Consider the following 17223-nt stretch of genomic DNA (forward strand, 5'->3'; position numbering starts at 1 on the left):
AAAGGACAAAATTATCATTAATACAATGCATGAACTGACATTACGCTGCTTTTACTGCATTTGTTTATTTATGTGGTCATAAGAATTACATGAAATTTTCGACATGATTGTAGTGCATCCACTTTGATGTGATATCAAAATTATTTTTTTGCTGTGTACGATAAAAATGTTAAATAGAGTTCTGTGGCTGGATTGTTCAAAGCATCATAAATAGAAAGAACTTTTGCCTTTTCGACATGGTCAGTGTTGACAATAAATCCAAAATAAATTTTGAGGGCCTCGAACCGTTCAAGAATTCTCAGAATCACACTTTCTAATGATAACCACCGCGTAGCACATGGGTGGAGCATTTTTAGTGGTTTAAGCTACAGCAAATTTTGGATATCATCGAATTTACTGGTCCTTAGAGGGCTACAACTTAAATAGTTGTATATATCCCGACATAACTGTTCCACGAAGCTTGTGATGTGTTTACATGCGTACGAAGCACACAACGCTATGCTGTGACACGTACATTTCAACAAAAACAATGAAGGACAATCTCTTTTTAAAAATGCTCCCAACGATTTTTCCCGACCTGTCATGTTGTTGGCGCCGTCCGCTGCATAGCTGATCAAATTTGTTTTGTACGGGATGTTGTCCTCTTCGAAACGCTTTATTATCGTTTGGTACAGGGTCATCGAATCTGTCTCGATTACTTCAACGAGATCGTAGAACAAATCTTTCAACAGCAATCTTTCATCATCCCAGATGAAAGTTCTAGTCTAGCAATCAAAGCTAAAGACTTCTTGCTGGCAACATCCGTCGACTCATCCGCTATAAGGCTAATCGTCGATCTCCTGCTACGGTGGTTTCTGAATTGCTTTCATTTGGATTTTTTATCTTCGAACTCGATCTCTTTCCAAACAATTTTGATGATCTGGAGGAGGAGGCAGCAGCAGTACTATGCACATCATCACGTCCTTTGTCATCGAGAACAGCGGGTTTGCTTGTAGTCTCAGCAGCAGAGGCAGGTGATTCTAAAATATTCATGTGAGTGAAATGTTCTTCTGAATATTAAGTTATTAATTACCTTTACGAACAAAATAACTAAATATGCTATTATGTTTTCGAGACTGGGACATTACTATTTACCAATGTATGACATAACAATAGACGAAAAACTCTGACTTAACCGGAAAGCGCGGCTTTAGGCTGAAGCAAAAACAAAGCTAGACGAATGGACTACGAAAAACAGCGGATATCTTGGACTGGATAACTGAAGTCAAATCACTTTGCTGAAGTGCTACGAACTTTACGTCCTCTCCGCACAGTTTTTTTTTCATCCATCGCTTTTACTCGCGTGGTAAATCACCTTTGAGGTAAGTTAGAGAGAAACAACCTTTAATCCGTTCCAACACATTCTCATCGAACCTTTTTGTGCTTTTGCTTTAAACGTCAAAATATTCTGTTCCATTCTCGTTTCATTCCCGCTTGACCCACTGAAAAAAAACTGATTTATCAAGAATCTACTAGGGTATGCCCATATGAAAATTTGAAAAATCTTGCAGAATATTAAAAGTCTGGCGAAACGTGATGATTGTCTTTTTGTCTGGATTAGGATAAAAAATCTGGCTGTGCCAGATAAATCTGGCAACATGGCATCCCTGCGCCCAACTGTAATCCGCCCGAACCTCAGTCGAAGGATATTAGTTTGGACAGTATCATTAGCAGATACGAGTTTTGTGCTTGAGGGCATAACTTTCTGATTCCATATCTCATACAGCATGACATTTTCATCCAGTAGTTGCTCACCCGTGGCAAATCACACCCGAAACATCTTTTGATTTCTTAATAAAGGAATCATAAGAGGCGAAGTGATAGCGGCCATGCCGCCATCTTGCGAAAAACGCCACCGTCAACGAAAAAAGCACGGCAGACCTTGTTTATCCAAATTTAATTCATAGCAGCAAAAACAAATTGACGTCACTTTCCATCCGCTCGCCGTCGCCTCCACCACCACCACCGTCTCCGAAGCAATGTCATTTCCTAATTGGACGAGTTTGTGTCGCGAAAAAATAAAGAAGTCATCCAGTTTTCCCCCTCCCAGAAAGACCGTCTTCGCGCACAACTTCCGATGAAATTTTTATCATCACCGTCGCCGTCGTTCTCATATGTGGGGGATGTGACATCGACCGCCGTAGTGTCTTGTTTCGTTTTTACGGTTCCGAGTGCTGTCGCCTGGTTCTAATCCGACGGCAAAGAAAAAAAAGAGGAGGAGAAGCCAAGCCAAAAGGATATAAGTTTATCATTTTTACGTTACAACAACCGGCAAACGTAGAAAGAGAGCAGGGAAGCAACCGGATGGACAGAGCTTGCCTGCCTCCTTATCGGGTTTGACAGCCATTCGATGGAATTTATGGCATCAAGATTTCGAGACGAGGGGCGGGGACGGGTTCAAGGATGTTCCGTACAACTTGAAGAGTCAGCATAATACGCAGTAGTAGTAGTTCTGCGGGCTGAAAGCTTTTCCGTTTCAGTCCGACGAGGGGTTATATTCCAGGAGATGGGAGGCAAAAATTGTCCCCGACGTTTGATGGAGTAGATGGCAAATGTGATCGGAGTGGAATTAAGAAGTGCTGTCCTTAGTTTCAGGATCCGAAATGATGGGAAGAAGCAATGGTAGCCCTAATTCGATGAGATGGGTCATAATGTTTTGTCGCCGTCGATTGCTTTTTACTATGGGCTTGTAACGATAGGTAGTGGGTGTGGGTGGAAAGTTTGACTGCAATTTTACGTCAATTTAGTTTAATGGAAAAAGGCAAATTGGACTGACTGTGGTGGACGTGGTTTAACATTCGGAAGGGAGAGAAAGAAAGTATTTGAGTTATTGAAGTTTCATCGTTCAGTAAGGGGCAATTAAAATAATGACTTGCAATAGATTGGCAGATAATTCTACGCAAAAGGTATGCAGGATTTAATAAAACCATTAACATGATTATATTCGAAATGAAATTTTCAAAAAAAATGATAATCATGATGATAATAATAATTTATAATTTTTGGATATACCCAAGAACTTAAGGGAAGTTTGGTGAGCTTGAAAAAAAGCTTCGGGAACTTCACAGAAGATCCAAGATATTCACGGAATCCCAAAGAAATTCAGGGAAGTTTAAAGATCATTTTGAGCAATTTCAGGGCAATTACAGCAACATGATCAGGAGCATTGTAAGCATTTCAGTGAAGTTACGTGAACTTCAGGAATGATTAAAGATCGTCGGGACATTCCCATTACCTTCTCATTTATTTTAGGCACTTTAACAACGTTCTAAGGAAGGAAAGAAAATGTTAAGAATTTCATGGAAGTTTCATAAACACACTGCGGGACCATACGGGATGTTCCAACATTATGGAAAATTTTGGGATGGAAGAAGCAATAATTTGAAGGGGATTCCAAAAGCTCCAGGAAAATTCTGCATCTTTTAAGGAGTTCTGGGAACTTCAGATATATCTAGAGAACTACAGGAATATCAAGAGAATTTAAGAGAAAAGAGAACTTGAGGAAAATTGTCGAAGCTTTAAAGAAGTTCAAATACATCGAGAAGCTATGCCTTGAGATCTTTATGGATTTTCAGACATCTTAAGGGTGGTTCTAATCCAGCCTCTTATAGTACGTTCAGAATACAGAGTTATAACGTGTTATAGCGCAAGCTTAATGGTGGTTTCTGTGTTAACATGTTAAAATTGCTCAGTCTGGACAGCGCTTTAAGTTTGGATCTAAGAGGAAGAGGAGACAACTAGCTACTTTTTATCTGTGACGTGTTCTTCTTCTGTCACGGAAATGACCGTGCAAAAACTATTTAATTATGGGCGACGCAGTCGACTGTCAAAATACAAGAAAATAGATTCCCTGTTGTAAAAATTCTCGCGTTCGCCCGACCAGGCGCTGGTTTGCGTTTGACAGAAAAATGGTTCATAAAAGTCCTCCTATTGTCTCCTCTTCCTCTTAGGTTTGGATCACCAATTTTTGACATATATCGATTACTTTTTCTAAGGGACGTATCAGCTTTTTGTAAACAATGCATTTGATCGTCGATTTGGCGTAACTGGCAGCTCGCTCACGCATGCTAACACGTGCTAACACTATCATCAGACAGGGGAAGTTTTCCCCTAACTGATAAGGGTGTTAGTATGCGAGTGCGAGCTACCAGTTACCCCAAATTGACGATCAAATGCATTGTTTGCAAAAGCTGATACGTCCCTTCGAAAAAGTCTTTGAGATTGTTGTTTATTGTTTATTGTTTATTGAAAAATTCAACTGACAATTACTGTCTAAATGAATAAAACTTAAACTAAATAGTTACGGTCAACGGTACGGAAAAGGCCAAGTAGCCGATGACGAAACACGTCAGCTGATACATTGAAGTCGAACATATAAAAAAGTTGTTGAATTGCCGGCTGATTGCTCGAATTGGCTCGTGTTGTGTATAATTCCGGCTCCGTGGTTCCAAAAACAGAAAGTCGCGTTGACGAAGAGACCTCTCAGGGGCATACATATTTAGCTGTGACAGCAGTGTTGGGCAGTCAATGTCACCTGTAAGCAGCTTTCCAGCGAACATAGCTTGAGCAACCGTCCGTCTCACCTCTAATGACTCGATTCCCAGGAGACGGCAACGCTCCTCGAACGGTGGCAAGTTCTTTGGGTCACGCCAGTTGAGGAAACGAAGAGCATATCTCACAAACTTGCGTTGGACGGATTCAATTCTAGTGATCCAGCTAGCATGGAAAGGGCACCAAACAACTGAACTTGACTCCAATAAGGATCGCACAAGCGAGCAGTAGAGTGACCGGAGGCATAGCGGGTCACGGAACTCGTCGGTAATTTTTAAAATAAAGCCGAATTGTCGATTAGCTCTGGAGATGATGTCATTGTAGTGGATTCTGAAAGTGAGTCTGCAGTCCAAGGTAACGCCGAGATTTTTTATGTGCTCTACACGAGCAAGACAGCGTCCGCAGAGAACATAGTCAAACATGATTGGTTCTATTTTTCGGAGATAGGAAATAATGTTACATTTTTCGATGCTTAGACTCATCAAATTTCTTGAGCACCAGTCAGCAAAAATACCTAACATATTCTAGCGATCCCAACAGTCCGAGAGACTTTTAATAATTTTGTAGATTTTCGTATCCTCTGCATAGAAAACGCAGCATCCTGATAGTAACAGAAAGGCGACGTCGTTTAAAAAAGATCGAAAACAGTAGCGGTCCTGGGTTACTGCCTTGCGGAACTCCCGAGTTGATTGAGAAAACATCCGATTCCGACGCGCCAATCTTAACCCGTACATAGCATTCACCAAGTAAGATCTGAACCAATCCACAGCAGTTGACGAGATGCCAAGTATCTCCAGCTTGGCCAGCAAGATATTATGGTCCACCGTGTCAAATGCAGCTTTTAGATCCATATACGCAGTATCGACTTGCCATCCTGAATCCATGCATCGCAGACAGTTAGAAGTGAACTGCACCAGGTTCGTGGACACGGAGCGCTTCGGGTAGAAACCGTGTTGTTCTGTATCGATATAATTTTTGCAGCGTGCGAACAGAGCACCATTTATGATAATCTCGAACAGTTTTGAGCAGGCACACAGGGAGGTGATTCCACAATAGTTTATGACATTCCGTTTTTGTGCACTGGGAACAGATAAGAAAGTTTCCAGCGGCAGGGGAACTCACATTGCTGTGCCAAGAGATAGAATAGCCTCGCAAGTGGAAGGCAGAGATTGGCTACACAACGTTTTAGAACTGATGACGGAATGCCGTCAGGTCCGGAGGCGAACGATAGCTTCAGTCTGCGTGTTGCGGCTATCACCATGTCTTCTGAAATGCGCGGAATAACGAAACTAAACACATCACGTGGCATCCCAACAGCAGCATCCAGCACTTGTGTTGGCGAAGCGGAGAAATCGTTGAACACTTGCTTGAAATGACGAGCAAACAAGTCGCATTTTTCTCTTTCACTATTAGCCGAGTCATTCCCGAGAAACATGGAACAAGGCATTCCGGATTCCTTCCGTTTTGAGTTGACAAACGACCAAAAACTTTTCGGATTCGTGCGAAGGTTCGCTTCCGTGCGTCTCACGTGTCGATTATAGAGAAAACGATTGTAATTTCGATAACTACGACTCGCAAAATTGAACAGTCGTTTGTAGTACGGCGAGCGAGAGTTACAATACTTTCGGAGGGCGGCAGAGCGTTGACATTTTAGCACGCGTAGGCGTGGGTTAGACCATGCAGGCTTTAGCGGAGGTCGTCGAGCTGGGACAATGCGGAAAATAGCATCTTCCAGTGCAGCACTGAAAAAATCCACTGCATCATTCACGCTAGCGGCAGTTTCGATAAATTGCCAATCAATTTCCGCAAGCGCATTGTTCAATGCAACATAATCGGCCCGGCGAAAGTCCAAAGAGTAGCACTCAGATGACGGCGTAAAAAGAATCGGCGCAGGTAAACTAAACGACACGACGAGAGCGGGATGATCGGCATCTAGATCAATCAGTGGCTCGACCGGCAAGGAAACAGAAGTGCCCGGTAGTGGGGAATCATTTGCCAGAACAATATCTAGCAAACGTCCATTTCGGTTCGGAAAAGTATTCACTTGTGTGAACCCGTAAAAGTTAAAACCGTCCAAAAGAGCACAGTAAGCAACCGCCATATGCGAAAGCAGTGGATCAATTAATGGTGTGCCACTGTCTGTAAAGCGCCACTGCAGACCAGCTTGGTTGTAGTCACCAAATACGAAAGCGGGAGAGCAGGGACTTAATTGTTACGAAATTGGCTAGTCTAGTAGATACTGCAATCAGGACTCCGCCACCGCGCGATTTTTGACTGTTTAGGGCAGACCGGTCAGTTCTGAAGACGGAATAGAGTGACCCGAAAAGTTGCGATGAGTAAATTCGGTCGTCCAGCCACGTTTCCGTCAGCACAATCAAATCATATTCGGCCTCCGCAACAGCCAGGAAAAACGAGTCGATTTTATTCCTCAGCCCACACACGTTTTGGTAGTAGATCCGGAGACCATTCGAGGAGCAATCACGGGAACTAGAAATCGAAAGGACATCAGGTACCGAAAGCTCGGAATCGCTAACATACTCGCCTGAGGTTGCAGGCCGGAAGCCCCCGATACCATCACCGACCACAGGACCGGGACGATGACGATGGCGGATGTCTGCAGCAAGCGCGACTGGGTCGGGAGGTTCGGAAGCTTCCTTAGTGCCTGTTTTAGGGTGTCCCGGATCCGAGGAAGAGCAGGTGGCGGCATAAACCTGCTGGTAGTTGGCAGGACGGATGCATGTACATGATGTGGCTAGTGTAGAGATCGCAGAACCGGAAACACAGCTAGAAGTTGAAGCGGTATCAGGCAAAGGAGAAGCTGAATCGTCAATATACTTGCCAGTAATAGCAGGTTGGAAGACCCCCGACCTACATCTACACTCAGGGCCGAGACGACTATGCAGAGCGCTGGCTGGAATAAGCGCAACTGAGGCAGAGAAATCAGGGGCTTCCACAGTGCTATCAACGATGTGTCTCGGTGGTGATGGTGGTGGTCCAGAAGCAATAAAGGTAGCAGCATTATTCTTGGAAATCGTGTAAACATCATGAAGCGTTGCACTGGAACACGGAAACTGATCAGGCAAATGACTGTAACTAATGTATGCATACTTGCCTGACGACGATACTTGGGAGACCTCACCACCGAACTCGACCGCAGGGCCAGAACGACTCTGATGGCAGGAAATAGAACGGATTTGATGGCGGGAAACAGCTAGGGCGACTGGATCGAGTGGTTCGAGGTCTCCCATAATGCGACAGGCAGTGCGTTCTGGTCTACAGCGCTCCAATTCACAACGCAAAATCCAATTCTGAATCAGCAGACTGGGTCTAGTCCGGAAATGGTTGAGTTGAGAACTCGGAAGGTCCCGGAATAGGAGAGATCGTGATGGTAGGCGTGTTCAAACGAGGCAACCACATGTTTTTTGAACCGTCTTCAAATTCACGGAACAAAATTCCTTTCGGCCATGTATCCGATCTAAGAGCAGCTTCGCGTAGTTTGGGATCCATTCCGACTTTGTACGAGATGAAGCTCATACGGCTGATGTCGGATCCTTTTTTGACTAGCGGCACAACCTTAATCGGATCTTCACACTGTACACAACCTTTGACCAGCTTCTCGATTGATTCAGATTTCACGCTAGGATGAATACGAGAAAGGTACAGCCAAAACAGCTCGGTGGGTTCAGGGACAGTAAGGACCTCGGTAAAGGCATTGTCGCCTGTTACTGCTTTAGAACCACCAACAAGTGGTTTGCTAGTGAGCGAGCCTTCATCGCGGCGCCGTTTTAATGGCGGTTGACGCATGACATCGGAGTTTGTCGGAGTTGTCAATGCGATTCGTTTCGATAGTTGAGCGATCTGCTGTTCTTGCTTAGCCATTTCCTTCCTAAGCTCAGCGTGTGGGATTTCCTGTCTCTCGGTGATAGAATTAATCACACTGCCAAACGACGAGACGGCAGTTTTGAACCGAGCACATTTCATCAGCTTGGCGCACTCGTTACACATCCAAAACAGGTTCGGGCTAGTGTGGACAATATTCAAAAAACCTTATTCAGCTTTGTGCCACCGCACTTTAGGTGAATCATCCTGTCGCAAAAAGCCATGCAGGCGATGGATTCTTCATCGCCTTTAACTGGTTTAGCGCATCGGTCACAGGCGGAAGTCATGCTGACTCAGTTTCCAAAAATGATTTAGAAACAGGTGTGGAGATGCTCTAATACGCAAAGAGGAATTGGATTCTCAAGATCGCCCAATGCTAGTCTGATATCGACAATAACACATCAACAGTATACACTACAATATGTCCGATTGAATAGTTTTTCAATGTTTTCACAACACAAAATATGCTCTAATTAGACGATTATCGCAACGAACTGCACTTTCCACTAACAACCAGTACAATATTACAGGTATACCGAACGGAAAAAAAAACGAATAGCGATAGCCCGTGTGATAAAAAATCGTCAAATTTAGCAGTGCACAATCACGACGATGTGAATAACAACAACTGTTGTGACAAAAAAAAGAGAGATATAACGATTACCATTATGGCAAGACCAAGATGGCCATGATCGAGGAAAAATTTCTACACTTTGACAGTGTAAGCAAAACAAATCGGATTTATATTTTGGTTGCGTCGATTTCAAAGAAATAAAAGAGCGCGGAACTGGAGAACCACGAAATACATTTAAGGGGTTCCGCCTACCTGCAAGACCGAACAAAAGCGAAAGTATGGATTTTTTTTCTCGAAAACGACGCAACATATTGAAAATCGGTTTTCTGCCGTTTATTGAACACACATTAAATGGTACATTTATCAGTCGATGCTGTAAAGACGAGGTCCTGGTGCCCCGCACGGCTGCTCCCCGCGGACGATGTTCTAAAAAACGTTTTTTTTTGCGGTGCCAACTGCGGTTTGTGATGTAATCGTCTGAAATAAAAAAAAAAAACCATGCCAAATCGTTAAGCATGTGTTAAACTAGAACCACAGCCAGGGAACTATTTCCACCGTCGTTTTTGTTGAAAAGAAAAGTGGTTAAGTGCTAAACAATGGCATTTATTGTACCCTAAAATATATCAACAAATAAAACAAAATTCAAAAATTATAATTTTTTCACAAAAATTGTTTTTAAAATTTCAATTGAAATTTAAAAAAAAAGTTGGGAATTTTTTTTGAGTGCATATTTTTTCAAAACCTCTCATCTATTATCTGCAATATAACCAAAGACACCAAACCGATCGGGCAAACAGTTTTCGAGTAAAACATTTCTGAAGATAAGCTTGATATTTTTCTATAGCCTCTTTAAAAAAAAGACTGGATTCAAAATGGCGATATGAAGATGCAAAATGACATTGTCGGTCATAAGGAACGTTTCCGAAAATTTTCAACCAAACCAAAAAATACAAAAACAAACCGATTTGCGAATTCATAGGGAATTGCTCACTACCTAAGGCCCCAGGTTGTCGAAAGTATTTCCAGGCGATGGTGTGTTATAATGCAATTCCTTTCTACCCAATTATTGTGTTGCTTCTCCTCGAAGCCTCGGTTGAAAATCATAAACCTTACGTATGAAGTAACAAAAAAACAATTTGAAAAAAAATCTTGCTAAGCCCCGCCCCTAACAGGACTTTCCGCCGTTTATATAAATGCACTTGCTTGACTGAAAATCATTCTCTGCTTGACCATCAAGCTGTACAGTCCGGTTCTCTTTTCTCTCGCTCTCTCGAGTAGTTCGGTGTTTTAAGTCAGCCGTGGTACCCATCGAGAGTTTTCACTTTGGCTAGCAACGTGTCGTCAGTTCTCGTCTCTCTTGTGGCAGTAGCTAAATCGGCGGTAGTGGAGCAACAATTGAATGCCTCGACTCACCCGTTGAAAAAACAAAAGGTGATTGGCAGTGAATCAAAATATCATGACACTCACTCGACACTCGTCAACGCATCAACCGACTATCGCTGACAGAACGCTTTGTCACGCATCCTGTGAGAGGTAGAGCCATGGTAAACAACAATCACCAGTAATGGTCGCTGCTCACAAGCAAAATGTAACACTCGCTGCTGACGATGAAAAGCACAACGAAAACAGTGAAGACTTCTGCAGTACGATCATGAGAAAAAGCGAAACGACATAAGAAAATGACAACAATTCCTACGCATTTCAAGTTCATCTTGGCAGGCGCGACTATGTGAGTTACAAACAAAGCAGGCAACATTAAACGGAAGCTGTTGGGCTCACTCACCAACACACTCACATAAGCAATCAAAGCAGCAACTGCTTCAAAACGAGCACAGATGAGTGTCGTGATTTTTCGGGAATGACCAGATCGGTGATGGATCGCCACCGAAGAAGACAGTTACCAGTTGCTTTTTACTTCTTTCGTCGACTTGATGGATGGTCATGAAAAGTGCTTCGACAAGCACATTGATAGGAATGTACCAAGCATTGTTACCATCAGCTGTTTGACGATCGTGATTGCGATAGGTCACAACTCTGGTGATGGGTCACCCAACCGTGGATACAACCGCATTCGATCAAGATGCCCCGAAAAGGCCTCACAAGAAAGCTGGTGCCAGCAACCACACGGAAAGGTTGCTTCAGCGTAATCCGTTCTCGGCACTCCCCGAAGAAGCAGATATATGTAGATCCAGTTGAGAAACGGGAAAAAGTGCCCCCACTGTTCACCTCGACGAAGGACCTCGCGTTGCTCAGGAATGAGCTGGCTAAAAATCAAATCCATCCGCTGTTCAAGCTGTGCAGCACTGGGATCCAAATCTTGGACTCGACGCTGTTGGCACTTTTCTTCAGCTGAACCGGTTTGAGTTCTACACTCACGCCGTCCCTGGAAGAAAACCACTTAAAATGGTGATCCGTGGTCATCCAAATCTCCCTGTTGCGGAGATTAAAGCGGAATTGGAGCATTTGTCCCATTGCGAGACGTGATGAAACCAGTGCATTCCGGGACCAGTTGTACCTTCTGCACTTCGATAAGGACTTCACCAGTGTGGCTGCTCTGCGGCAGATTCGCGCGCTGTTCAACGTCGTGGTTCAGTCGGAGCAGTATCGCCCTCGGCACCGTGACGTGACACAGTGCACTAATTGTCTGGCATTTAGGCACGGTACGAAGAATTGTCACATGAAGGCTCGTTGTGGCAAATGTGCTGGGGCTCACAATAAAAACGCCTGCAAGAAGGAAGAAGAAGCTTATCCTATGTGCGTGAACTGTGATTCCAACCATGTGGGTAGCGATAGGAGATGTCCCAAGCGAGCGGCCTTCATTCAGATCCGACAACAGGCTTCCACGAAGAACCAACCTGGTCACCACCGCAATAATCGTGCTCCTATTGTCAACAAGGACACGTTTCCTGTACTACCGGCTCGTCTTATGGTCCCAAAACTAGCACCGCTTCCACTAAACCAGCGCTCCCCCATTGCGAATCCAGCATCAGATCAAGCGGGTCCCAGCCACCGTTCAGTTCAGCACCGCCTCACTAATGCTGCGGCCCAGCCGAGCCATGCCTCTACTGCCCCGGGATTATCGTACGCCCGTGCTGTGTCAGGTTAGTCAGAAGAAAATTCTCCACTCACAAGCGACAGCTTCGTGCAGTTATAACCCTCGTGCAAAAGTATGGACCGTAAAGCCATCAAAATAGTTAACTGGAACGCTTGCTCGCTCAAGAGCAAAATCATTGAGTTCGTTGATTTCCTCAATGAACATAGCATAGACATCGCTGTCATCACCGAAACACACCTGAAGCCGGAGATAAATGTTCACCTCCCCGATTTTCAGCTCGTAAGGCTAGACCGGACCAGCTCCTGCGGATGAAAAGTGGCTTTCGCATTAAGGAGAAATATTGGCTGTCGACTGCTACCGAGTTTCCAGCTGAAGATGATCGAAGCGGTGGGTGTGGAAGTCTCCACTCCTGTCGGCCCTATTACCATCATTGCGGCCTACTGTCCCAAACAAGTCACCATCAGGGACGGGTAGGTAGCAGACTTGCTGTGAGACATCATCAGACTAACTCGACGCCGTGAGAAGTACATCATCGCTGGCGACCTGAACGCCTAACACCAGGCTTGGGGCAACAGTCGACGCAACCAAAACGGCACAATCCTGAACGACGACCACCAGGAGCTGAGTTCGGACCACTATCCGGTGGTGGCCGATGTGAGCTCATCCGTCAACCGATGAGCTTCACAATGCAACTACCATCGCGTCAGCTGGGATCAGTTCCAACACTGTGTCGACTCCACTGTCGACTACGGTGTCCTTCCGGAGATGCCCGAAGACGTTGACCGGTGTCTGCATTCGATCGAGGAGGCGATATCCCGGGCCAGGTGACAACACGTGCCAGTATCCAGACAGGTGAGAAATACTCTGGACCTTGACAGAACTACCAAAGACCTTGTAAGACTCCGTAACTCCATTCGAAGGCAGTACCAACGCTCTGGTCTGCCTGCCCTTAAGACCCACTGCAATCGCCTAACAAAAACCGTCCAAGCCAGGATGGTGGACCTCAGCAATCAGGACAGGATTCGCTCTCTCCCAGATTGTGCAAAGCCCTTTTGGAAACATACACAAATTCTTAAAAACAAGCCTAGGCCTATTCCCCCACTAACCATACTGGATCGTCCCGGTGACCCAGTGGTTCATCTGATTACTCCTGAAGAGAAGGCTGCTGCGATAGGTCAACACTTCGTCAGCTCCCATAATCTCGGACAAAACATCGGCAGCCCTCACGAAGCTGAGGTTGCTGAAAATGCAACCAATCTTCTTCAGATGCTTAATATTTTTTCAGAGGAATCGGTTTACGGCTGACGAACTGTTGGCCTATATAAAATCTTCTAAAAACATGAAGGCCCCAGGTTTCGACAGCATCCTGAATCTGGAACTCAAACACTTGAGTCCCAGATTCTACAACCATCTGGCACTGATTTTTAATCTGTGCCTCCAACTTGGCTACTTCCCCTCGTGTTGGAAGTCAGCTAAAGTCATACCCATCCGGAAACCTGGGAAGGATGCGTCCTCTTCTTCAAGTTATCAAAACTGTTCGAAAGAGCAGTCATCCAACATTTAATATCTGCCGAAGAAAACAACTCTTTACCCGAGGAACAGTTTGGTTTTCGGAAAGGTCGTTCGACCGTCCACCAGCTGACTCGAGTAACAAACATTCTCAGACGGAACAAGTCTGTTTCGAAAACATCTGCCATGGCGTTGTTGGACGTTGAAAAAGCATTCGACAATGTCTGGCATGATGACCTGGTGTTCAAATTGCAGCACTACGGTCTTCCGATCTTCCTAGTGAAGATGATTAACAACTATCTATCGAACAGGACGTTCCGATTCTCTCTGAATGGCATCACATCTGATGCTTGCAACATCGGTGCCGGGGTTCCACAAGGAGGCATCCTTGGCCCCATTCTATTCAACCTATTCACCTCCGATATGCCGGCTCTCCCTGATGGTGGATCATTGTCTCTGTTCTCAAATGACACATCCATCGTCTACAAGGGTAGGGTCATCGGAGCTCTGACTGCCAAACTCCAGAGAAGCTTGGATGTCCTGTCTGAGTATTTCAACAGCTGGAAGATCCGTATCAACGTGGCAAAGACCCAGGTCATCATCTTTCCACACTCTAAATCATCCAGACTTGTTCCGTTGGAGAATAATAAGATCTTCCTGAACGGCACAGTGGTGAAATGGTCGAAAGAGGTAGTCTACCTCGGCTTAACACTAGACAGCAAGCTGATTTTCAGGGGCACGTTGACAAAACCAAAACCAAGTGTAACAACTTGATAAGATCACTGTATTCACTCATCAACAGGAGGTCTGCTCTATCCCTGAAAAATAATCTTGCTGTCTACAAACAAATCATCCTTCCCGTAATAAAATACGGGATGCCAATCTGGGCGGGATGCGCAAAAAGCCACCATCTCAAATTACAAAGGATCCAGAATAAGATCCTGAGAATGATCGTCAATATTTAGTCCATCGCGGACTAGAAACTCTGAGGTCCACCGCCTGGCTGGTCTTCATACACTGGAGTTACGGAGAGCTGACTTCATCGCTAGGCTCAGAGATTGCTGTCCGATCCGATCAACAGATCATCAGGGATCTGGTACGTTAGGTTAAGTTAAGCTAAGTTAGGTTAAGTAGGTAGAATAACAAATTAAAACATTTAAATCAAACATTCTTCACAAGAAGAGAATTGTAAAACATTACAACAGTAAAACACGCCATGTTCAAACACAAAATCAAAAATTTCTCCAAAGATGAAGAGCCCTTCTGGCTAACCTCTTGCCTTGTATTAAAAATTGTAAACCACGTAATAAATCACAAATAAAGAAGAATTCTACTAAATACTACTACTACTACTTGACTGAAAATTTCAAAACATTGTCAGTGGTTTACTAGTATCCATAATTTATTGGGATGATGCTTATCGTGTATGGAAATAGGTTCAGAATGCTTGCTTAATCTATGGGCTATTGGATCTGCGGAACAGCTGTCACCTTCTAAATCCCGGATTCAAGCTTCATGCAGTCATAAGACACGCTTGCAGGGAGATTTGATCCATAATTTCACTGCCTGGTATTCCATGGAGATGTGATGGACAAATGTTTGCATTTGCATCATAGATTCAACATGGCGTTCAATGTTTTTGTTTTGATTATTTTGATCATCGTAAAATACAAATTAAAGATATTAAACAGCTTTCAATTGATCAGTTTATTGTTTCTCAGTGGAGATGGTCGGGTTTTCGGGCGTTATTTTCAACTCTTGTGGGATTAAAATAACTTCTATTAGTTCATGAAATGTTCCCTCAAATCAATCATTCAATAATTCAATAATTCTAGCTAGTCAAGGCCTTATTTCCAGATAAAAACATTACATTTTAATGCCATAACAATCCAAAGCGTAGCTCAAGTGCTCTCTCAATTCGTCCGGACACACTCCATTTAAGTAATCCGTTAAAGCTTCCATCAAATTTCCATTCCACCCTGATCGTTTCCCCACCCCCCATGCACCACTCCCCATTCCGCTCGGCAAACCAGACAAAGGCACCAGACCAGATCTCGGTTAAGCTACTTAAAAAGTCGAAAGCTAATATTTTCCTTTCGAAGCCTAACAATTTATTGGATTTCACGCGAAGCGGTAAAACGAACCTGGCTGGTGAGGAAGATCCCCATTTTAAACATCGTTACAAAGTTATATCCTGCCTGCCTGCCTGCCTGCTTACATACTCCGCTCACGTTTGGCTCCAACGAATTGGATTACACGTCGTAACGATAATGGGATTCATATTGAAATTGGGCTTATCACATTACCCATTGTTCCGACTGACAGACTACGTTCCTGTTCGGTTTTCCTCTTCTTCTTCTTCGTCGTTCCAGGTGGTTTGGGTTTTGCGGTTTCAATTTCAAATTCCGAGAGACATTTTTCCCACGATCTTTTGGAAAATTCGGAATTTGCTCGCGGGCATGTCTGCCTCTGATATGACAGCTCAATTTCCCCGGGAACTGGAATCTCAATGGAACGAACACATGCTGCATGTACATTTCACATTCATCATCGGAAACAGCTTTGTGGAATGTGTTTTTCTTTCCGTGAATCTCAGCCAACTTCAAGTGAGCCGTCGCCTGCGTAACTTGTGACTTCGTTCCATCAGCAGCAGCCAGTCGCCGTCCTCACAAAAGTCATACATAATTCAATTTGCAATTTGCTCGTTTTGATACATGTGGAGTGCTTTTACGCCCCCTCAATGGTTTCCTCGGGCGATGATTTTTCTCGGAATGGGGAAATCTGTTTCGGCGCATATTGACGGAAAAGAAACAAACAATTACACAGCAAACATTTATCTCTGAAATGGTAAATAAATCAAATTTTTACTTTCATTTACTTACAGGAATGGAACGACATGAATGTGCGATGGAATTCTTCCGAGTACGGCGGTGTGCGGGATCTACGGATACCGCCGCATCGGCTGTGGAAACCCGACGTGCTGATGTACAACAGGTGAGTGCCGGTTGGCAAGGGGCATTAAATGTCATTACAACAAGATTATTTGAGCCTAATCAAACATACATTGCGGAAGTGGTTTACCAGAGAACCTTAGGGCAGCCCCGATAATCTTACATTCCCGAGAAGTTATAAAAAGTTTCTGAGTTCTAAAATGCTGGGGTTCCTGAAACTGGAGATGTGTTTGGTGGTTACCTTCTTGAACTTTAAACTTTACTTTTGCGACTCCTTTATGTTCCTATAAATAATAATTTCTTCTACACTCAAATTAACTGAAAATCCAGGCAACCCGAAAAGATAAACCAACTACCTGCATGAATTTAAATTTTGACATGACAACATTCTCTTGATCAAGGCAAGCGCTGAGTTTCGAAGTCAACGTTTGGTTTTGTTTTGTTCATTATCGCCTGTGTTGTTGTCATATAAATATGCATGGGGATGATTTTGAGTATCAAAAGAAAACTGATGTTTTTCATTTTACAAAAATATAACGTTATGGAACGTGTGATGTTGCATTTCACACACGATGGAATATTATCATAGACTAACACTAATAGCGAATTCGTCTGTTATCGGGGTTGGAACCAGTGCGAAACCGAACTTTTTGTCAGTGCGAACT

At 43.9% G+C, this 17223-nt stretch overlaps 1 protein-coding gene across 1 annotated transcript in view; it reads left to right on the top strand.

Annotated features, from left to right (window-relative positions):
* Window positions 1-17223, top strand: part of LOC135713327 (neuronal acetylcholine receptor subunit alpha-7-like) — a 727825-nt gene that overhangs the window by 422226 nt on the left and 288376 nt on the right. The window contains exon 4 of the mRNA XM_065236431.1: window positions 16492-16601. Within this exon, the coding sequence (XP_065092503.1) occupies window positions 16492-16601 (110 nt within the window). The remainder of the gene's footprint in view (window positions 1-16491; window positions 16602-17223) is intronic.

This window comes from Ochlerotatus camptorhynchus, unplaced genomic scaffold (genome assembly GCF_037179485.1).
Source record: "Ochlerotatus camptorhynchus isolate MF236.1 unplaced genomic scaffold, CSIRO-AGI_Acam_v1.1 ptg000550l, whole genome shotgun sequence".
In the NCBI taxonomy this organism is placed as follows: domain Eukaryota; kingdom Metazoa; phylum Arthropoda; class Insecta; order Diptera; family Culicidae; genus Ochlerotatus; species Ochlerotatus camptorhynchus.